Raw genomic sequence first — 15,819 nt, 5'->3', positions numbered from 1 at the left:
AGGAAGCCAGGAGGAGCCCACTTAAAATAAAATTCAAACTTCTTACCAATACTACAAGGCCCTATGTGATCTGGCTGCTGCTTAACTCTCATTCTTACCTTTCTTCTTGTTCACTATGCTCCAGCCATGCTGGCTTCCTTACTGATCTTTGAATAGGCCAAACTCTTTACTGCCTCATGGCCTTTCCAAATTTCTGCCCAGGATACCCTTCTCAAGAATTCATATGATGGACTACTTCTCATTACTTGGGTCTTTTAGCTCAAGCATCACTTCCCCAAGGGGAGGCCTTCTGGGACCATTATTTAAAGTAGTTGTCCTCTGATGTTTATTAATATTTAAAATGTACATATCCTTTGACCCAACAGTTTTATTTCTTGTAATTCGTCCTACAGATATATTTGCAAGTGAGTAAAATGACATTTGAATAAAGATATTCATTGAAGCATTTATTTGTTAGATAAACTATGGCACATACAAACTGTGGAACATTATGCAGATGACAAAGAAAAAGAAATGGCACTATAAGTCTTAATGAAGAATTATATCAAGGTATATTAAATTTTTTTAAAAAGCAAGATGACTGAGCTCTATACTTAAGATTCATATAGTTTATTGGATGTACATTATACTCAATAAAAAAACACTATACACAATGGTGTGTATTGTATACCATCATTTATATAGAAAAACCAAGAATATGTAAACATAAATACATATATGTAATGCTTCTGTAATAGGCCTGTCCGTGGGACATCTCTTTCCTACCTCTTCCCATCCATGCTTGGTTGGGGACTGTGAGGTGCTTATCTCTCTTCTGAAGAGTAATAAAATTCAGTTTTTTGAATTTGGTTTTTAAATTTCCATCTTCAGCAATATCCAAAGGATCTTATGAAAGATGCTAACAGTGTAATCTTCTTCCAAAGTGATTATCTTGGTCAGTCCACAATAGTTCTGTTGCTCTAACCCTCCAACCACTCCTAAGTGGTTCTGTCTGCGTATTGACTATTTCTGGAAAGTTACACAATATGGAATGAACAGTGGTTGCCAGTTGGCAGGGTGATTGGGGACTAGGGGTGGGAGGGACACTTCTCATTACATATCTTTTGTTGTGGTACCATTTGTATATATGTAATATATATATTATATATAATCGTATATTATATATTATATAATCATAATCATATTATATATTGTATAATATGATTATGATTATATAATATAATTATTATATAAGTATATAAATACATTTATTTATTATATAATTATAATTATATATTATATAATCATATAATATAATTATTATATAAATATATAAATATGTTTATTTATATAATTTTATAATTATATAATATAAAATATATATAATCATGTTATATAATAATATATATTATATATTATATAATCATATATATAATCATATATGTATAATATATATATATTATATATAATCATAAAATTGAAAAAACCACCAGGGGCCATTAAATAGTCACATATAGTCATGAAAGTTCCTTAAAATGTCTTTTTAAAAATTATTTCCAGGGGTGCCTGGGTGGCTCAGTGGGTTAAGCCTCTGCCTTCGGCTCAGGTCTTGGTCTCAAGGTCCTGGGATTGAGCCTCATATCAGGCTCTCTACTCAGTGGGGAGCCTGCTTCCCCCTCTCTCTCTGCCTGCCTCTCTGCCTACTTGTGATCTCTTTCTCTGTCAAATAAAAAAAAAATCTTTAAAAAAATCTTTAATAAGAAAATAATAAAGTATTTCTAATTAGTCACTCATTCTTCTATCATTCATTATATCCTTCATAATGCTTATATTTGTTACTTGTATAATTTTTGTACTGTCATTGGAATATAAACTCCATGTTGTCAGGGATCTTGCTTGTTTTGTTCATCGGTGCCTTATTTCTATACATGTATATAGTACATAGTAGTTGTTGAGTAAGCCAATGTGGAGGAAACTAGACTGAAATCTAGGAAGGAATGGGAGGCAAAGCTGAGGAGGTAGACAGAAATAAGATGATAAAAGTGTAGTGATTCTGGAACTTTTTTAGAGAAGGGAAGAAGGAAGGGGTAGAGGGAGAGGGAAAGAAAGAATCTTAGGCAGGCTTCCTGCCTGGCATGGAACCTGATAACATAGGGGTCAGTCTCACAACCAGGAGATTATGACCTGAGCCAAAATCAAGAGTTGGACGCTTAACGGACTGAGCCACCCAGTCACCACTGAAACTTTAAATTTGTATCAGAATCACCAACTGAGGGGCGCCTGGGTGGTGCAGTTAGTTGATCATCTGACTCTTGGTTTTGGCTCAGGTTGTGATCTTGGGGTTATGAGATCAAGCCCGGTGTCGGCTCCACACTAAGTGCAGAGTCTGCTTGAGATTCACTCTCCCTCTACCCACCCTGCTCATGCTCTTTCTCTCTCTCTCTAAAATAGATAAATAAATCTTAAAAAATAAAAAAGAATCACCAACTGAATCTTTATACCAGCTTGTAATAAAGAGGTAGATTCTTGGACTCTGTGATTCTGATTCAGTAGGTCTGAGTTAGGGCTCAGGAATCTACATTTTAATAAGTTCCCCTGGGTGCAAGTGATCTGGAGCCCCCACTTTGAATAACACCAGTGCAGTCTTGACACTGTGCTCAGGAAGAAACACATCTGTGGTATCATTTCTCCTTAATACATCCCTAGGATGGAAGAGAAGGGACCATCACCCCATTTTAGAAACCTAATGAGGCTCACAGATGGACACTGCATCCAATGACACACGCTTGTATATAAAGTATACTTTAAAAGACCAAAGTGTCTGACCAGTCAGTTCAAGGTGTGACGGCAGATAGCTCACCCTCACAGGACATTCATAAGGAGCTTTGGTGTTCCTGAATGGCTATTATGACTGTTCCTATTTTTTGCTTGGGGGAAGATGTTATATTCCCTAATGACTGATTCTTTCTGATATATCTCAGGGAGGGCAATGAACCAGAGGAGACCACCCAGATCACATATCGTGAGCTTCTGGTCCAAGTGTGTCGATGCAGCAATGTTCTCCAAAAACAGGGTGAGTGTTGGGAGTATAAGAAGGGAACTGCAGGGTCCTGCCTTGGGGTATCTGAGGACTTGGGGGAAGTAGACAAGGAATGGAAGGAATATGGTATAGGGGAACAGAAAAGGTCAGCCATTGGGGGGCAGTAGCTTAATGAGAAGGAGCAAGTAGCAGCAGGAAGGGTCCATGGTCCATGATCTGTGTCCTTTATTTGCAGGCATTCGGAAGGGTGACCGAGTGGCCATCTACATGCCCATGATACCGGAGCTTGTCGTGGCCATGCTGGCGTGTGCCCGTCTTGGGGCTCTGCACTCCATTGTGGTAGGAATTTGGACTGGAAAAAGAGACCTAGTGGGGGGTAGGGCTCTGGAGAAGTAGGTTAGGCCTGGATGATGGAGGATTTTAAGAATCAGACTAAGGAGTTAGAATGTTTGGGTCATAGGTTCCATATCAGCTCTCCAGTTTCTTCTAGGACCATAGCTTAGAAACCCTGAAGGATTTATGAGTGTCTCCTTTCCTTGTTTACTTAATTCCTAGGTCCTCTTCTCCCTCAGTCTTTCTTCCTTTTCCTAGTTTGCAGGCTTCTCTGCAGAGTCTCTATGTGAACGGATCCTGGATTCCAGTTGCAGCCTTCTTATCACTACAGGTGACTAATTCTCACCCCTTTCCCAAAACCGCCATACCCGAAGTTTTGGTCTCTCATCGGCTAGTTGGTATTTGCGACTGCTCAGCATATAGGGTAGGGACTGCCTGCCCTTACTCCTGATTCCACCTCACCTGGCCCTCTGTCAGCTCAAATCAACTGGAAGAGCTAGAGCCAAGAGGCCTACCTCAGGAAGGGCTCAATGAACATTGTGCTCACTAGGGATAAGGGGCTGGGAGTGTGGTGCCTTCCTAAGGCCTGGAATGTCTATTGCTCCCCAAAGATGCCTTCTACAGGGGGGAAAAGCTTGTGGACCTGAAGGAGCTGGCTGATGAGGCCCTGGAGAAGTGTCGGGAGAAGTAAGTGTGTTTGGCTGGTTGGCTACCGCTCTGGGTCAGCAATTCCCCAGTACCAGATTCCCTTTGTCCCCTCTATCTTAGATGGACTTGGGTGGGTCTTGCCAAATTCTCTTTTGAGCCAACCAGCCTACCACTTCAGGTTTTTCCATCTTCTAGGGGTTTCCAAGTGAGATGCTGCATTGTGGTCAAGCACCTGGGGCGGGCGGAGCTGGGCACAGGTGACTCTCCCAGCCAATCCCCCCCCATTAAGAGGCCATGCCCGGATGTGCAGGTGAGTCTGGTACTGCTCTGCTTTCCTCTGGGCTCAGATTGTCTCCCTCTTCCTGCCCAGGAGGTTCTTGCTGTGCTTCTTTGCTTCCTTATCATAACACTTAGACGATCTGGGAGCAATCCTAGGAATGCTTCCTCTGGCAGGGCTGGTAGGGAGCTGGGGGACTTTGACCTTGAATGTCATTAGGGAGCCCCCCGTATCTTGGGAACTTAGTATGAGTCTCCTTTAGACTTTAAGGGAGACTCCGTGCTAGTTGGGGTGTCCTGATGGGTACAAGAGATCCCCAGGGCTTGGGCTTAGGTTAGAAATGGGCCGACTTAGTCAACTATACTTTAATTAAAAAAGAAAGAAAGGAAGGAAAGAAAGAAAGAAAGAAATGGGATGATTTGGGTGACTATGTGTACTGGTCTCTGTCTTGGGGTGGGCTACCTGTATGGTCCCACCATGGAAGGATCAGGATTTGGCCCTCAAGATATGGCCCTTATTAACTTCAGATCCAGCACTTTTAGTGGAAATGGTGGAAAAGCCCAAAGGTCTAAGGGGCATGAAGAATGAAAGCTCCAGGGTCCAGAAGGACAAAGGTTCCTGAGATTTGTGACTTGAGGGGCCCTGAGGGATCACAGAGCTAGAGAGGCTATAGTCTAGCCTAGGGAGGTTGTGGAGACCCCACTCAGCGTTAGGGGTTCTGAGTGTATAGAGGTTGGGGACAAGATCAGGAAAATGTAGGCTGGGAGGGGAGCCTAAAGTAAAGGAGGCAGCAGATGCTTGGGACATGCTGACCCTTCCCTCTCACTCCCCTATACTCAGACCCTGCTCACCACCCTTTCCGTGGGCTCTTAACAGGGTAAGCTGAAAGAGAAACCCAAGCGCATCTGGCCCCAGGTATCCACCTCTGCACTGCCTTGGGTACTGCTGCTTTGCGTGCTTGTCTGTGTTTCCGTCTGCTCTTTGCCTGTTTTCCCCATTGAGGTGGCTGCCAGACCTAATTCCTTTCTTTCTGCCCCTGGGTCCTCTGCCATCTAAGTTACTCTGAAGGGTCATGAAACAAAATGCCTGTTGCTACCCCTCCAAACTGGCATAGAGCATGGATCTCAGAGAGGTAGCAACAGGCATCCCATTGCACTCCTGCTGTTCAGAACCTTTGTTCTGAAGACCAAGTTCTGAGAGAAGACCAAGTGACTTGTCAGAAAGTTTTTACTATGTATTTAGCTGGGGCAGAGCCCTAGGAGATGGGAGGAGAGTGAGTAGAGGAGGGACAGAACTTGGACCTTGGGAACTCACCATCAAGTTGGGGAGTTATATATGTATTACAAATGAAAAACCTCAGTTTTATATAGGATAACAGGGAAGATTCCTAAATACATTTAAATACATTTATATATTACTTTGGGATTTATAAACTGCACATAAACTCTGATATAATTAAGTGCTAGATTGAATAAAATTTACTTTGTAGGTGTTTCTAAGATGTGAGATTTCTAAGTGGGGACTCAAAGCAGGTTAGACTAGCAAAAGGCTGGGCTTGGAGTCCAGAGAATGATTTTTAGCTGTATGTCCTCAAATAAGTTATTTCTCCTCTCTGAATTTCAGTTACCTTATCAGCAGTGGAGAGATGATAATACATGCTTAAAAGGAAACCACTTCCTTTATTAAAACAAAACATAAAACCCATTGTTCCTCTGAATTTTACCATTCTCATAGGCTATCTTACTCTAAATCTTCTATGGTTAATCTCTTCAGCTAATGGCAAATATAATCCTTTTTCTCTGTTCTCATAGCGTGGTGGAGACAGCTCTGATTCCCAGGGGACATTATTTTCCTTTTAAAAGTCAGGCAGAGACCTAAGACATTTCTCTTGAAAGATGTAACAAGCTCAGCGGTTTGAGTATAGACTCTAGAGCTAGACTACCTGGGTTCAAATCCTAGCTCTGTCACCTGCTACTGTGGAAGCTTGGACAAGCTACTTAAGCTCTCTTGCCTCAGTTTCTCCATCTGTAGAATAAGGATAATAACTGTACCTACCTGATAGGGTTTTGTCAGTATATATAAGGTTTTTGTCACGTAGTGACTGCTCTATAAATGTTAGCTTTTATTGCTTTTAACATAACAGGCAGCCTGGCATTTCTAAAAGGGAAACCAGAAAAGAAATAAACTCCTATAATTATTAATTATAGGCCACAGACTCCTGGATTTTTGTTTCTTGGAAGTGAAAATAATCAGTTATCAAAAAACCAAAGACCATAAGAATAGGGTTACAAAGTCCAGGTTTGTCTGATAATTGCTGTCAACGCTACAGAAATCTTGAGAGAGCTCCACATCCCATCATTCTTAAGCATTCTTTAAGGTAGGGCCCAGCACAGTTTGGAGGTACTCTCCTCCATCATGTCACCTGTGGGCTTCCTCATTATCTCACACCTGGCAATTGCCCTCTGTGAAGCTATCCTGGTCCAAAGACAAAGGCCAAATCAGTTCTTATTTCGGTAAATTAAAATCTTCCTGGTTCAAAGCTGTGGGCCCTCATAGACACACACCCAGTTCAGAACCAATGTCTGCACCTCTAATTGAACTCACCCTGCTTTCTGGTGCTGGTTATCAGTTCCACACCTGGGGTACTGGTCCTTCTCACCCACATACTCACAAAGGAAACAATTTTATAAGATTACAAGAATCCCCTCATTGCCACAGTATAACTATGCTTTGCCCTTATATGTACCTAGTGCCTTTTCTATGGCAATTCAGACCAGTACTGCAGACCATTTGCCCAAAGCAATATTGACACTCTTCTGCTTAAATACATTAAGGCCCTCATCTCAAGTAGATCATTTGGCAGGAAAAAAAAGTATCCAATGTATGTGTACACCCATATGGCTATTCCACTAAAAAAATAGGGTATGTTTTAGTGTTTTCTCTTTCTCGCCTTTCTTTTTCTTCTTTTTTTTCTTTAATGGTGCCCACACTTGGTTCGGACTTGTCAATTTTTTTTTTTAAGACTTTATTTATTTTAGGGCGCCTGGGTGGCTCAGTGGGTTAAAGCCTCTGCCTTCAGCTCAGGTCATGATCCCAGGGTCCTGGGATCGAGCCCCGCATCGGGCTGTCTGCTCCGCAGGGAGCCTGCTTCCTCTTCTCTCTCTCTCTCTCTGCCTGCCTCTCTGCCTACTTGTGATCTCTGTCTGTCAAATAAATAAGTAAAATCTTTAAAAAAAAAAAAAAAGACTTTATTTATTTTAGAGAGAGAAAGAGCCCGTAAGTGGGGGGCAGGGGGGGAGTTGGCAGAGGGGGAGAATCTTCAAGCAGGCTCCACCTGAGCCCGACATGGGGCTCAATCTCAATCCCTCAACCCATGAGATGATGACCTGAGGCAAAACCAAGAGTCCGATGCTTAACCAACTTAACCACCCAGGCTCCCCTGGGCTTGTCATTCGTACGATGTTTGTGTGCCAGATACTTCAGATTCTCTAAAGTAAGAGGCAGATAGTACAGAAAGAGGAGAGTGGTTGGAGAGTCACTTTGTAACTTATCAAGTTATGTGTTTAACACTTTGGGGCTTTTTAACCAAATATCTACCCAATAAGTGAGTATATAGCCATATAATGGGAGTAGGGTGTTTCTCTTACATTTTCCTGTCTACCTGCCAGCCAGGGCCATTGAACATACAAGAAGCTAATGAATATAAAGGGCTTTGTAACATCTAAAGCAAACCCAGACAGTTCCTATTTCCACACCCTTGAAATTTATTTCCCAGAGGAGTTCAGTGGAACCGAACTAAATTCTGTCCTTTCTGTCATTCGTCAGTCTTTCCCACCCCACAGGACAATTTGAGGTATGATATTTTTCAGGTAATGCCTTTTTCTTTTGATGTTCTCCAAATCCTGTGAGACCATTAAGGAAAGATTGACTATACTTATTTTAAAAACAACCGATTTGAGGTAAAGTGCCTTGCCCAAGGACCTACACAGGTAGAAAGTGGCAGAACTGGGATTGAGATCCAGCACAATTTTTGGGGACATTCAGGGAATCCCACCTTTCCTCAGCACAGAGTAGACTCTAAAAACTGCCTGTTCAAAAAGGTGATATAACTAGGAAAGTAAAATAGTTTCAAGGAGAGGTTAGAAAAATTTCAGGATGATAGATATAAAAGTAGTTATCAAAGATACTCTAGTATAGGGGGGGCCTCCCTCTACTGGGAGAAGAAGTCCATATTGGTCCTTTTCCACCACCTTAAAGCAGGGTTTCTGCTGAATGGAACTTTAAGCAAATATTTCTATGGGAAACCCACTGGTACCAGTGGTGTGAAAGTAGGGGCGGAGTTAGGGTAGGAGGAACCTGCAGATATGGATGAGGTCTAGACATTCAGGAAAAGGTCCTTGGACCAAAAGCTGTTGACTCTTCTCAGTACTAACAGGGCTAGGTGCCCGCTTCACCTGCAGGCTCTGACTAATTTTGCATTTCTGAATTGGGTGGTGTCCGCATCCCTGCTGATAAGCCACTAGTACCATAAGTACATATGTTTGTATGTAGGCCTGTGTGTGCATATTCATTCACCCCCAAAAATTTAGAGTGTGTATTGAGTGCCAGGCACTTTGCTAGGTGTTGGGGATAAAGAAAAAAAAATAAAAGAAAGAAAGAAAAAGACTCCCCACAATCTAGTTGGGGAGATAGTAATTAAGCAAACAACTAAATAACTAGAAATATGTACCGTATAGGAAGAAAATAGGGTGTAATGGTCCAGAATAATAGCAAGGGTGAGGGCGGGTTTAGGAATCTACCAGATACTGTTCAGGGAAGGCCCTTCAATGAAGGTGACATTTAAGCTAAGAACTAAAGGATGAGAAGGGACCAACCAAGGTGTCCTCCTCAGCCTGAGGCTACATAAGGGGAGCTCTGGAGCCGAGTGTGAGGAGTACCCAGGAAGCCTGCTGTTCTGCCCCTGTTCTCTGTCACATTCACCCTCACATTTCTCCTCCGCCTCCCAGCACCTCCACCTGGCAGTACTTCTCCAGCTCCTGGTGCCAGGTAGGTATATCTGGGCTCCTGTCTTGAGCTGTTCACAGTTCTTCCCTGCCCATTCCTGTCTTCCTAACCCTGCAGATCTCCTGGAACCAAGGGGTTGACTTGTGGTGGCATGAACTCATGCAAGAGGCAGAGGATGAGTGTGAGCCTGAATGGTGTGACGCTGAGGACCCACTCTTCATCCTATACACCAGTGGCTCCACAGGCAAACCCAAGGCAAGTGTGCATGTGTGTGCGTGTGTGTGTACTGTGTAGGGTTTAGAAGTGAATTTCTGTTCGTGTGTATGAGAGTATTTCAGGTGGCTCAGAAATACCATCTTAGGGTGTGGATATGAATGATGACTTTGCATGTGTATCGTGTGTGAGATGGGAACATGGAGAAAAGGGGATAGGAGATGGAGACTATAAAGGGGGGCTGGCAGGGCCAGAATCCATGAAGAGGATCTTCCTCTAGCTCTGCCCAGCCTACATTTGGTGGTCTGTGGGGGTGAGCCCAAGTCCCCAAGCTAAGGCCCTATTCTTCCTGCAGGGTGTGGTACATACTATTGGAGGCTACATGCTCTATGTGGCTACGACCTTCAAGTACGTGTTTGACTTCCACGCGGAGGATGTGTTCTGGTGCACAGCAGACATTGGCTGGATCACCGGCCATTCCTACGTCACCTATGGGCCACTGGCCAATGGTGCCACCAGCGTTTTGGTGAGAAGGGAGCTGGGACCTATGGCTGCTTGGCCTACTTAGGGGAGGACAAGATGATCCTGGGTGACAGTCTCCCAAGGCCGCTTGGTCTAGGGACACAGGGACTTACACAATGACCTGTTCCCTGGAGAAAGAGGAATTCTGAGGGGTTGTATATACTGACTGGGAAGGTCTGTTGGCTTGTCTGTAAGGGAGTGAAGACATGGGTGTATCAGAAAGGGCAAAATACTGAGCCTGGGGCTATGACAGAGGAAGTAAGGGACTGTTGGGAAGGACTGGGAATGACCAACCTTCACTGGGGTCAGTTTGAGGGGATTCCCACATACCCGGATGTGAGCCGCCTGTGGAGCATCGTGGACAAGTACAAGGTGACCAAGTTCTACACAGCACCCACGGCTATCCGCCTGCTTATGAAGTTTGGAGATGAGCCTGTCAACCGGTGAGACCCCCTCCCCGGCTGCTGCCCCGTAGGTGTCCCTCAGAGCTAGGTGCTGGCCTCTGTGTACAGTCTTTTCCATTCTATTGTTCAACTCTTTTTGGCCTGGAATAGGGCAAGGGGCAGAAGAGCCTGGGGTATGTCTTCCTGGTTCCCAGTGGTACTCAGAGCTTCCCTTTCTTCCCACTCCCCTGCCCAAGGCATAGCCGGGCATCCTTACAGGTGTTAGGCACAGTGGGTGAACCCATTAACCCTGAGGCCTGGCTGTGGTACCACCAGGTGGTAGGTGCCCAGCGCTGTTCCATCGTGGACACCTTCTGGCAGACAGAGACAGTGAGTAAATGATTCAGAAGGCTGGGGCTGAGGGACAGTGTGGGAAGACTGACTCAAAACCCTGATTTCTGACTTTCACAGGGTGGCCATATGCTGACACCCCTCCCTGGTGCCACACCCATGAAGCCTGGTTCTGCTGTGAGTGAGGTTCCCTTGGCTGGTCCTGGGCTAGACAGGAGTAAGAGTCTCGGGGCCTAGGTAGAGGGTTGGGGACTAGACTAATATGTTTGAGGAACCTGGGGATCTGAGGGTCCCTGGGAGAGGTAAAGAGTTGAGTCACAGTTGCCTCATTCCTCTCCTTGAGTCCTATCTCCTGTTTGTTTCTAGACCTTCCCGTTCTTTGGTGTAGCTCCTGCAATTTTGAATGAGTCTGGGGAAGAGTTGGAAGGTGAAGCTGAAGGCTACCTGGTGAGGTCCTGACCCTTGGATGTCTTTGAGGAGTTGGGAGGAAAGAATACAGCAAGGGATGCTGTACTTTGCTTCAGAGTTTAGAACCTAATTTCTTCTGGTAGGTGCTTGTGGCTAAAGCTCCATGGTTGAGGGTTTATCCTCTGTGAGACCCTGGAGGAAATCTTCTGGATATTTAGCCTGCCTCTCTGCCTTTTGGCCCACTTTGGCTCTTAAGGGCTCTGCTCAAAGATTCCTCATGATGCCTTTTTGGGTCTGAAGACTTAGTGCTAATTCTTCCTTTGACAAACGTTCTAGTGTGAAGGGAGTCTTCATAACATAGTAGAAAATCATACAGGCTCCAGAGTCAGGCTGGTTGGGTTCAAATCCTAGATCTGCCTCTTCTGTCACCTCAGATAGGTTGGCCAACCCCTTTGAACCTAAGTTTCATTTATAAAATAGGGCTATATAGTACCTTTGTCTTCTCAAGTTGCTGGATTGATTAAATTAGATAATCCATTTGAAGGATTTAGCATAGAACCTGAGAGTTAGTGTTTAACAAATGTTAGCTGTTGTGATTTCTATGTTAGTACTTGGAGGAAGATTATCAGCCCCCACCTTCCACTTCTATCCCACTTTACTTTTACTAAGAGCTAGTTAGTAACAAGGACAGGAGTTAAATCCACACCTTCTGACCTTAGCCTAGAATTTCATCCGTCTCTTCAATCTTCTACCACAGGACATTATTGATTGGAGCAATAATTATTCACTTTTTAAAAAAGATTTTATTTATTTATTTGACAGAGAGGCAACAAGAGAGGGAACACAAGCATGGGGAGTGGGAGAGGGAGAAGCAGGCTTCCTGCTGAGCAGGGAGCCTGATGCAGGGCTCTATCCCATGACCTGAGCCAAAGGCAGATGCTTAACAAATGAGTCACCAGGTGCCCCAATAATTATTCACATTTATATGACTATTTTCATTTTTATCAAACTGGACTTGGTTTCCTGAGGAGACTCAAATTTACTAAATGCTTATCACTAATAGAACATTGTACTAGGCAATTTCCACATACCATTAATCCAATCCTCACAATAGCTTTGGGAGGTTGAGAATATTTTCTGTGATTTACAGAAGATCTGAAGCTTAGAGAGGTAAAGTTACTAACCCGAGGTCACACAGTTAGTAGCAGAGTGAGGATTCTCAGTCTGGATTATTTATCTCCAAAGCCTGTGCTTTGTCCTACTTCTCAGGAAGGACATTCAGGCGATTTCTTCTCAGGTTGGGCAAAACTGTGATTGTCCAGCCTGTGAGTGTGACAGTGTCTCCAGCCCCTGTCTTAAAGTGAGACAGTATAGCTGATGTACTACTGTGCCATTCCCACTCCTTAGGTGTTCAAGCAGCCCTGGCCAGGAATCATGCGCACAGTCTATGGGAACCATGAACGGTTTGAGGCCACCTACTTCAAGAAGTTTCCTGGTTACTACGTAACAGGAGATGGTGAGTCTTGGCTATCCCTTTCCCGTATCTCCCACCTTGACATGTACCTTACCCTTCCATTTTCAGGAAGAATTGGTTGGTGGGAAGAAAAACAGAGGAACACATTCTGTGTGTCAGTGTCTAATATCCAGGTAGCGCTATAGAGAAGACTGTAAGAGCAGGAATGAGTGTTGCATAGAGGGTCTCACCATGGTGCAACCTGATGTGATATATGAGGAAAGAGGTTCTTCTTTCCACCATTCCTGTGCTAAAAGAAATGGGGCATGTAGCAACATGTATTATTACTATGTCATATGCATCCTCATGTGTGGAGCCTATGTTTGCCCATGACTCTGTCCACCAATCCATTCATTCTTTTTGTTTGTTTGTTTAAGATTTTATTTATTTATTTGACAGAGATCACAAGTAGGCAGAGAGGCAGGCAGAGAGAGAGGAAGGGAAGCAGGCTCCCTGCCAATCACGTGGGGCTTGATCCCAGGACTCTGGGACCATGACCCGAGCTGAAGGCAGAGACTCTAATCCACTGAGCCACCCAGGCATCCCTGACCACCAATCCATTCATGCATAGCTTTTTATTGAGCATGTACTATGTCTAGGCACTGATCTAAGTTCGGGGGATATTACCATGAATAAGGTAGGCAAGGTCTCTGTTCCCATGGGGCTTATATCTAGTAAGGGAAAACAGAGAGTAAATTCAGCAAACAAGTTAATAAGCTTATCTTGCTGACAAGTGCTATGAAGAAAAACAAATAGGTAACAGGATAAAGAATGTCTGAAGGAATGGCCACCATACATGGGATGGTGAGAGAAGGCGTCTTCACTTCAGTGATATTTGACCAGAGACCTCCAGGGTGAGAAGGAGGCCAGGCATGGGAAAAATCTGTGAGTGAGTGTTCTGTGCAGAGACACGAACTTGAAATGTCTGAGGAACAGACTGAAAGCCTGTGTGGCTGATGTGTAGTGAGCAAAGGGAAGAATGTTACCTGAAGTCGGAGAGGTAGATAATGTGGGGCCTTGTAGGCCACAGGGAGGACTTTGGATTTTATCCTGTGTCCAGTGGGGGAGATCTTTAGGGCTTGTAAGCAGGGAAGTGATAAGAACTGATTTCTTGTTTAGCAAATAACTTTGATTTATGGAGAACAGACCTTAGGTGGGTGTATTAATAATCTATTGCCATGGAAAAAAATCACCCCAAAACTTGGCAGCTTAAAAAACAAATATTATCTCATACAGTTTCTGAGGATCAGGAATTTGTGAGTGGCTTTGCCAGTTGTTCTCATGCAGAGTCTTTCATGGATTGCAGTGAAGCTATTGGTTGAGGCTATAGTCATTTGAAGGTTTGACTGAGCCTGGAGGATACACTTCCAAGCTCACTCTCATGTGGCCATTGGCAGGAATCCTCAGTTCTTCACTACATGGGCCTCTCCATAGGGTTACTCATGACATGGCAACTGACTTCCCCCAGAGCAGATCATCCGAGAGAATGCCACAGTGTCTTCTAGAATCTAATTTAAGAAATGACATACCATCACTTCTGCCAAATTCTATTGATTACACAGACTAACCCTAGTACAATGAGAAAGAGGACTACAGAGGAGTCTGAATATCAGAAAGTGGAAATCTGTGTTGATCTCTTGGAACCTGGCTACCACATTGGCAAGTTCAGAAGCAGGAAGACTTGTTAGGGGGCTATTAGTGTAGCAGTTTGGTGATGTGGGTCGTGTATCCTACTGTGGGATATTTATTACATTGTGCATTTCTTCTCTTTCCAGGCTGCCGGCGGGACCAGGATGGCTATTACTGGATCACTGGCAGGATTGATGACATGCTAAATGTATCTGGTGAGGGCCAGGGACCATTTCTCCTTCTTGTTAAAACTACTCTCCCAGCAAGTCCCAGCCAAAGCATTCCGAGCCAGCCAGGGTGTCCTCTGGAGTGCAGCATTCAGTTCTGGATACAGGATTTGGAGGAGGAGTGATAAACACTGGAATGTGCCTAGAGGAGGGGAGCTGGGTTGGTGGGACCACTGAAGCAGGTCATGTGAGGAATGAATGAAGGGGCTTCCCCATTTGACCAGACCAAGACTGCCTTGGAGGCATAGATGGAACAGGGGCTGGGGTAGAGGCTGGGATCTCTCTCATGGCACTTGCTTTCCCTTGACAAGGACATCTGCTGAGCACAGCAGAGGTGGAATCGGCACTTGTGGAACATGAGGCCATTGTAGAGGCAGCTGTGGTCGGCCACCCTCATCCTGTGAAGGGCGAATGCCTCTACTGCTTTGTCACCCTGTGCGATGGCTACACCTTCAGCCCCACCCTCACCGAGGAGCTCAAGAAGCAGAGTGAGGAGCATCCCTAAGCAGGAACTGTAGGGTCTGACCTGACGACCCAGTTACCACAGCAAGGTGTTGGGGAGAGGCTAGAGCAAGCTGCAAACTACGAACGGATCCCAGGGGGCCTTAGGGGCTGATTGTCCTCTTCCCACTCAGTCTCCACTAGTCTCTCCACTAGGATACTAATGGCTGACATTTATAGAATTCTCTGTGCTACCACTGGGCTAAGTACTTTAAATGCATTAATCCATTGAATCCGTATAATCAGCACTGTGAAATAGATCCTATGTTACTCTCATCCTAAAGATGAAGAAATTGAGGCTCAGAGAAGTTCAATCATTTGCCCAAGGCCACACTGCTAGTAAAGTGGGATTTTAAACTCTAGCAGGCTGATTCTTAGAGTCTGAGTTCCATGAAGGTAGATTAAAATAAAATGGGATAGTAAAAGACAATGTGTTAAAAAGAGAGAAAGACAGGCAGTGATTGTAAAAATTACTCTGTGGGCAGGGCCTTGAAGAGGAAATAGGTGGGGAACAAAGCCATCTCTACCTTGGTTTTGGGAGCCGAGCTAAGGGTACTGAGGAAATGCTTAATGATTTCTTGGTTACAGTTAGAGAAAAGATTGGCCCCATTGCCACTCCGGATTATATCCAGAATGCACCTGGCTTGCCTAAAACCCGCTCAGGTATGTTCAGAGGCCTTAAGGGATTGGGTTTGGGATTGGCCAAGGCCTAGTGGTGGTGGAGTGTGTGTGGATGGAAGCCTTTTTGGCAGGGCTGGAGTGGGTCAGTGCTATTACCAGGTAACCAGAAT

General features: G+C 44.4%; 1 protein-coding gene across 2 annotated transcripts in view; it reads left to right on the top strand.

Moving 5' to 3' along the window:
* The window catches only part of LOC111141334 (acyl-CoA synthetase short chain family member 2), a 47,114-nt gene that overhangs the window by 30,392 nt on the left and 903 nt on the right, over positions 1-15,819 (top strand). The window contains exons 3-18 of one of the 2 annotated variants that reach the window (XM_022493798.1): positions 2,961-3,052; positions 3,255-3,358; positions 3,611-3,683; positions 3,964-4,039; positions 4,196-4,310; positions 5,154-5,192; positions 9,399-9,536; positions 9,850-10,020; positions 10,326-10,459; positions 10,657-10,789; positions 10,871-10,927; positions 11,117-11,197; positions 12,566-12,674; positions 14,447-14,515; positions 14,839-15,015; positions 15,617-15,691. In XM_022493798.1, coding sequence (XP_022349506.1) covers positions 2,961-3,052; positions 3,255-3,358; positions 3,611-3,683; positions 3,964-4,039; positions 4,196-4,310; positions 5,154-5,192; positions 9,399-9,536; positions 9,850-10,020; positions 10,326-10,459; positions 10,657-10,789; positions 10,871-10,927; positions 11,117-11,197; positions 12,566-12,674; positions 14,447-14,515; positions 14,839-15,015; positions 15,617-15,691 — 1,643 coding nt within the window. The remainder of the gene's footprint in view (positions 1-2,960; positions 3,053-3,254; positions 3,359-3,610; positions 3,684-3,963; positions 4,040-4,195; positions 4,311-5,153; positions 5,193-9,398; positions 9,537-9,849; positions 10,021-10,325; positions 10,460-10,656; positions 10,790-10,870; positions 10,928-11,116; positions 11,198-12,565; positions 12,675-14,446; positions 14,516-14,838; positions 15,016-15,616; positions 15,692-15,819) is intronic. The other variant, XM_022493799.1, reaches the window with a different exon arrangement.

Source organism: Enhydra lutris, unplaced genomic scaffold (genome assembly GCF_002288905.1).
Source record: "Enhydra lutris kenyoni isolate GAN:26980312 unplaced genomic scaffold, ASM228890v2 scaffoldscaffold6, whole genome shotgun sequence".
NCBI classification, from domain to species: Eukaryota; Metazoa; Chordata; class Mammalia; order Carnivora; family Mustelidae; genus Enhydra; species Enhydra lutris.
This window is presented reverse-complemented; position numbering and strand designations above follow the sequence as displayed.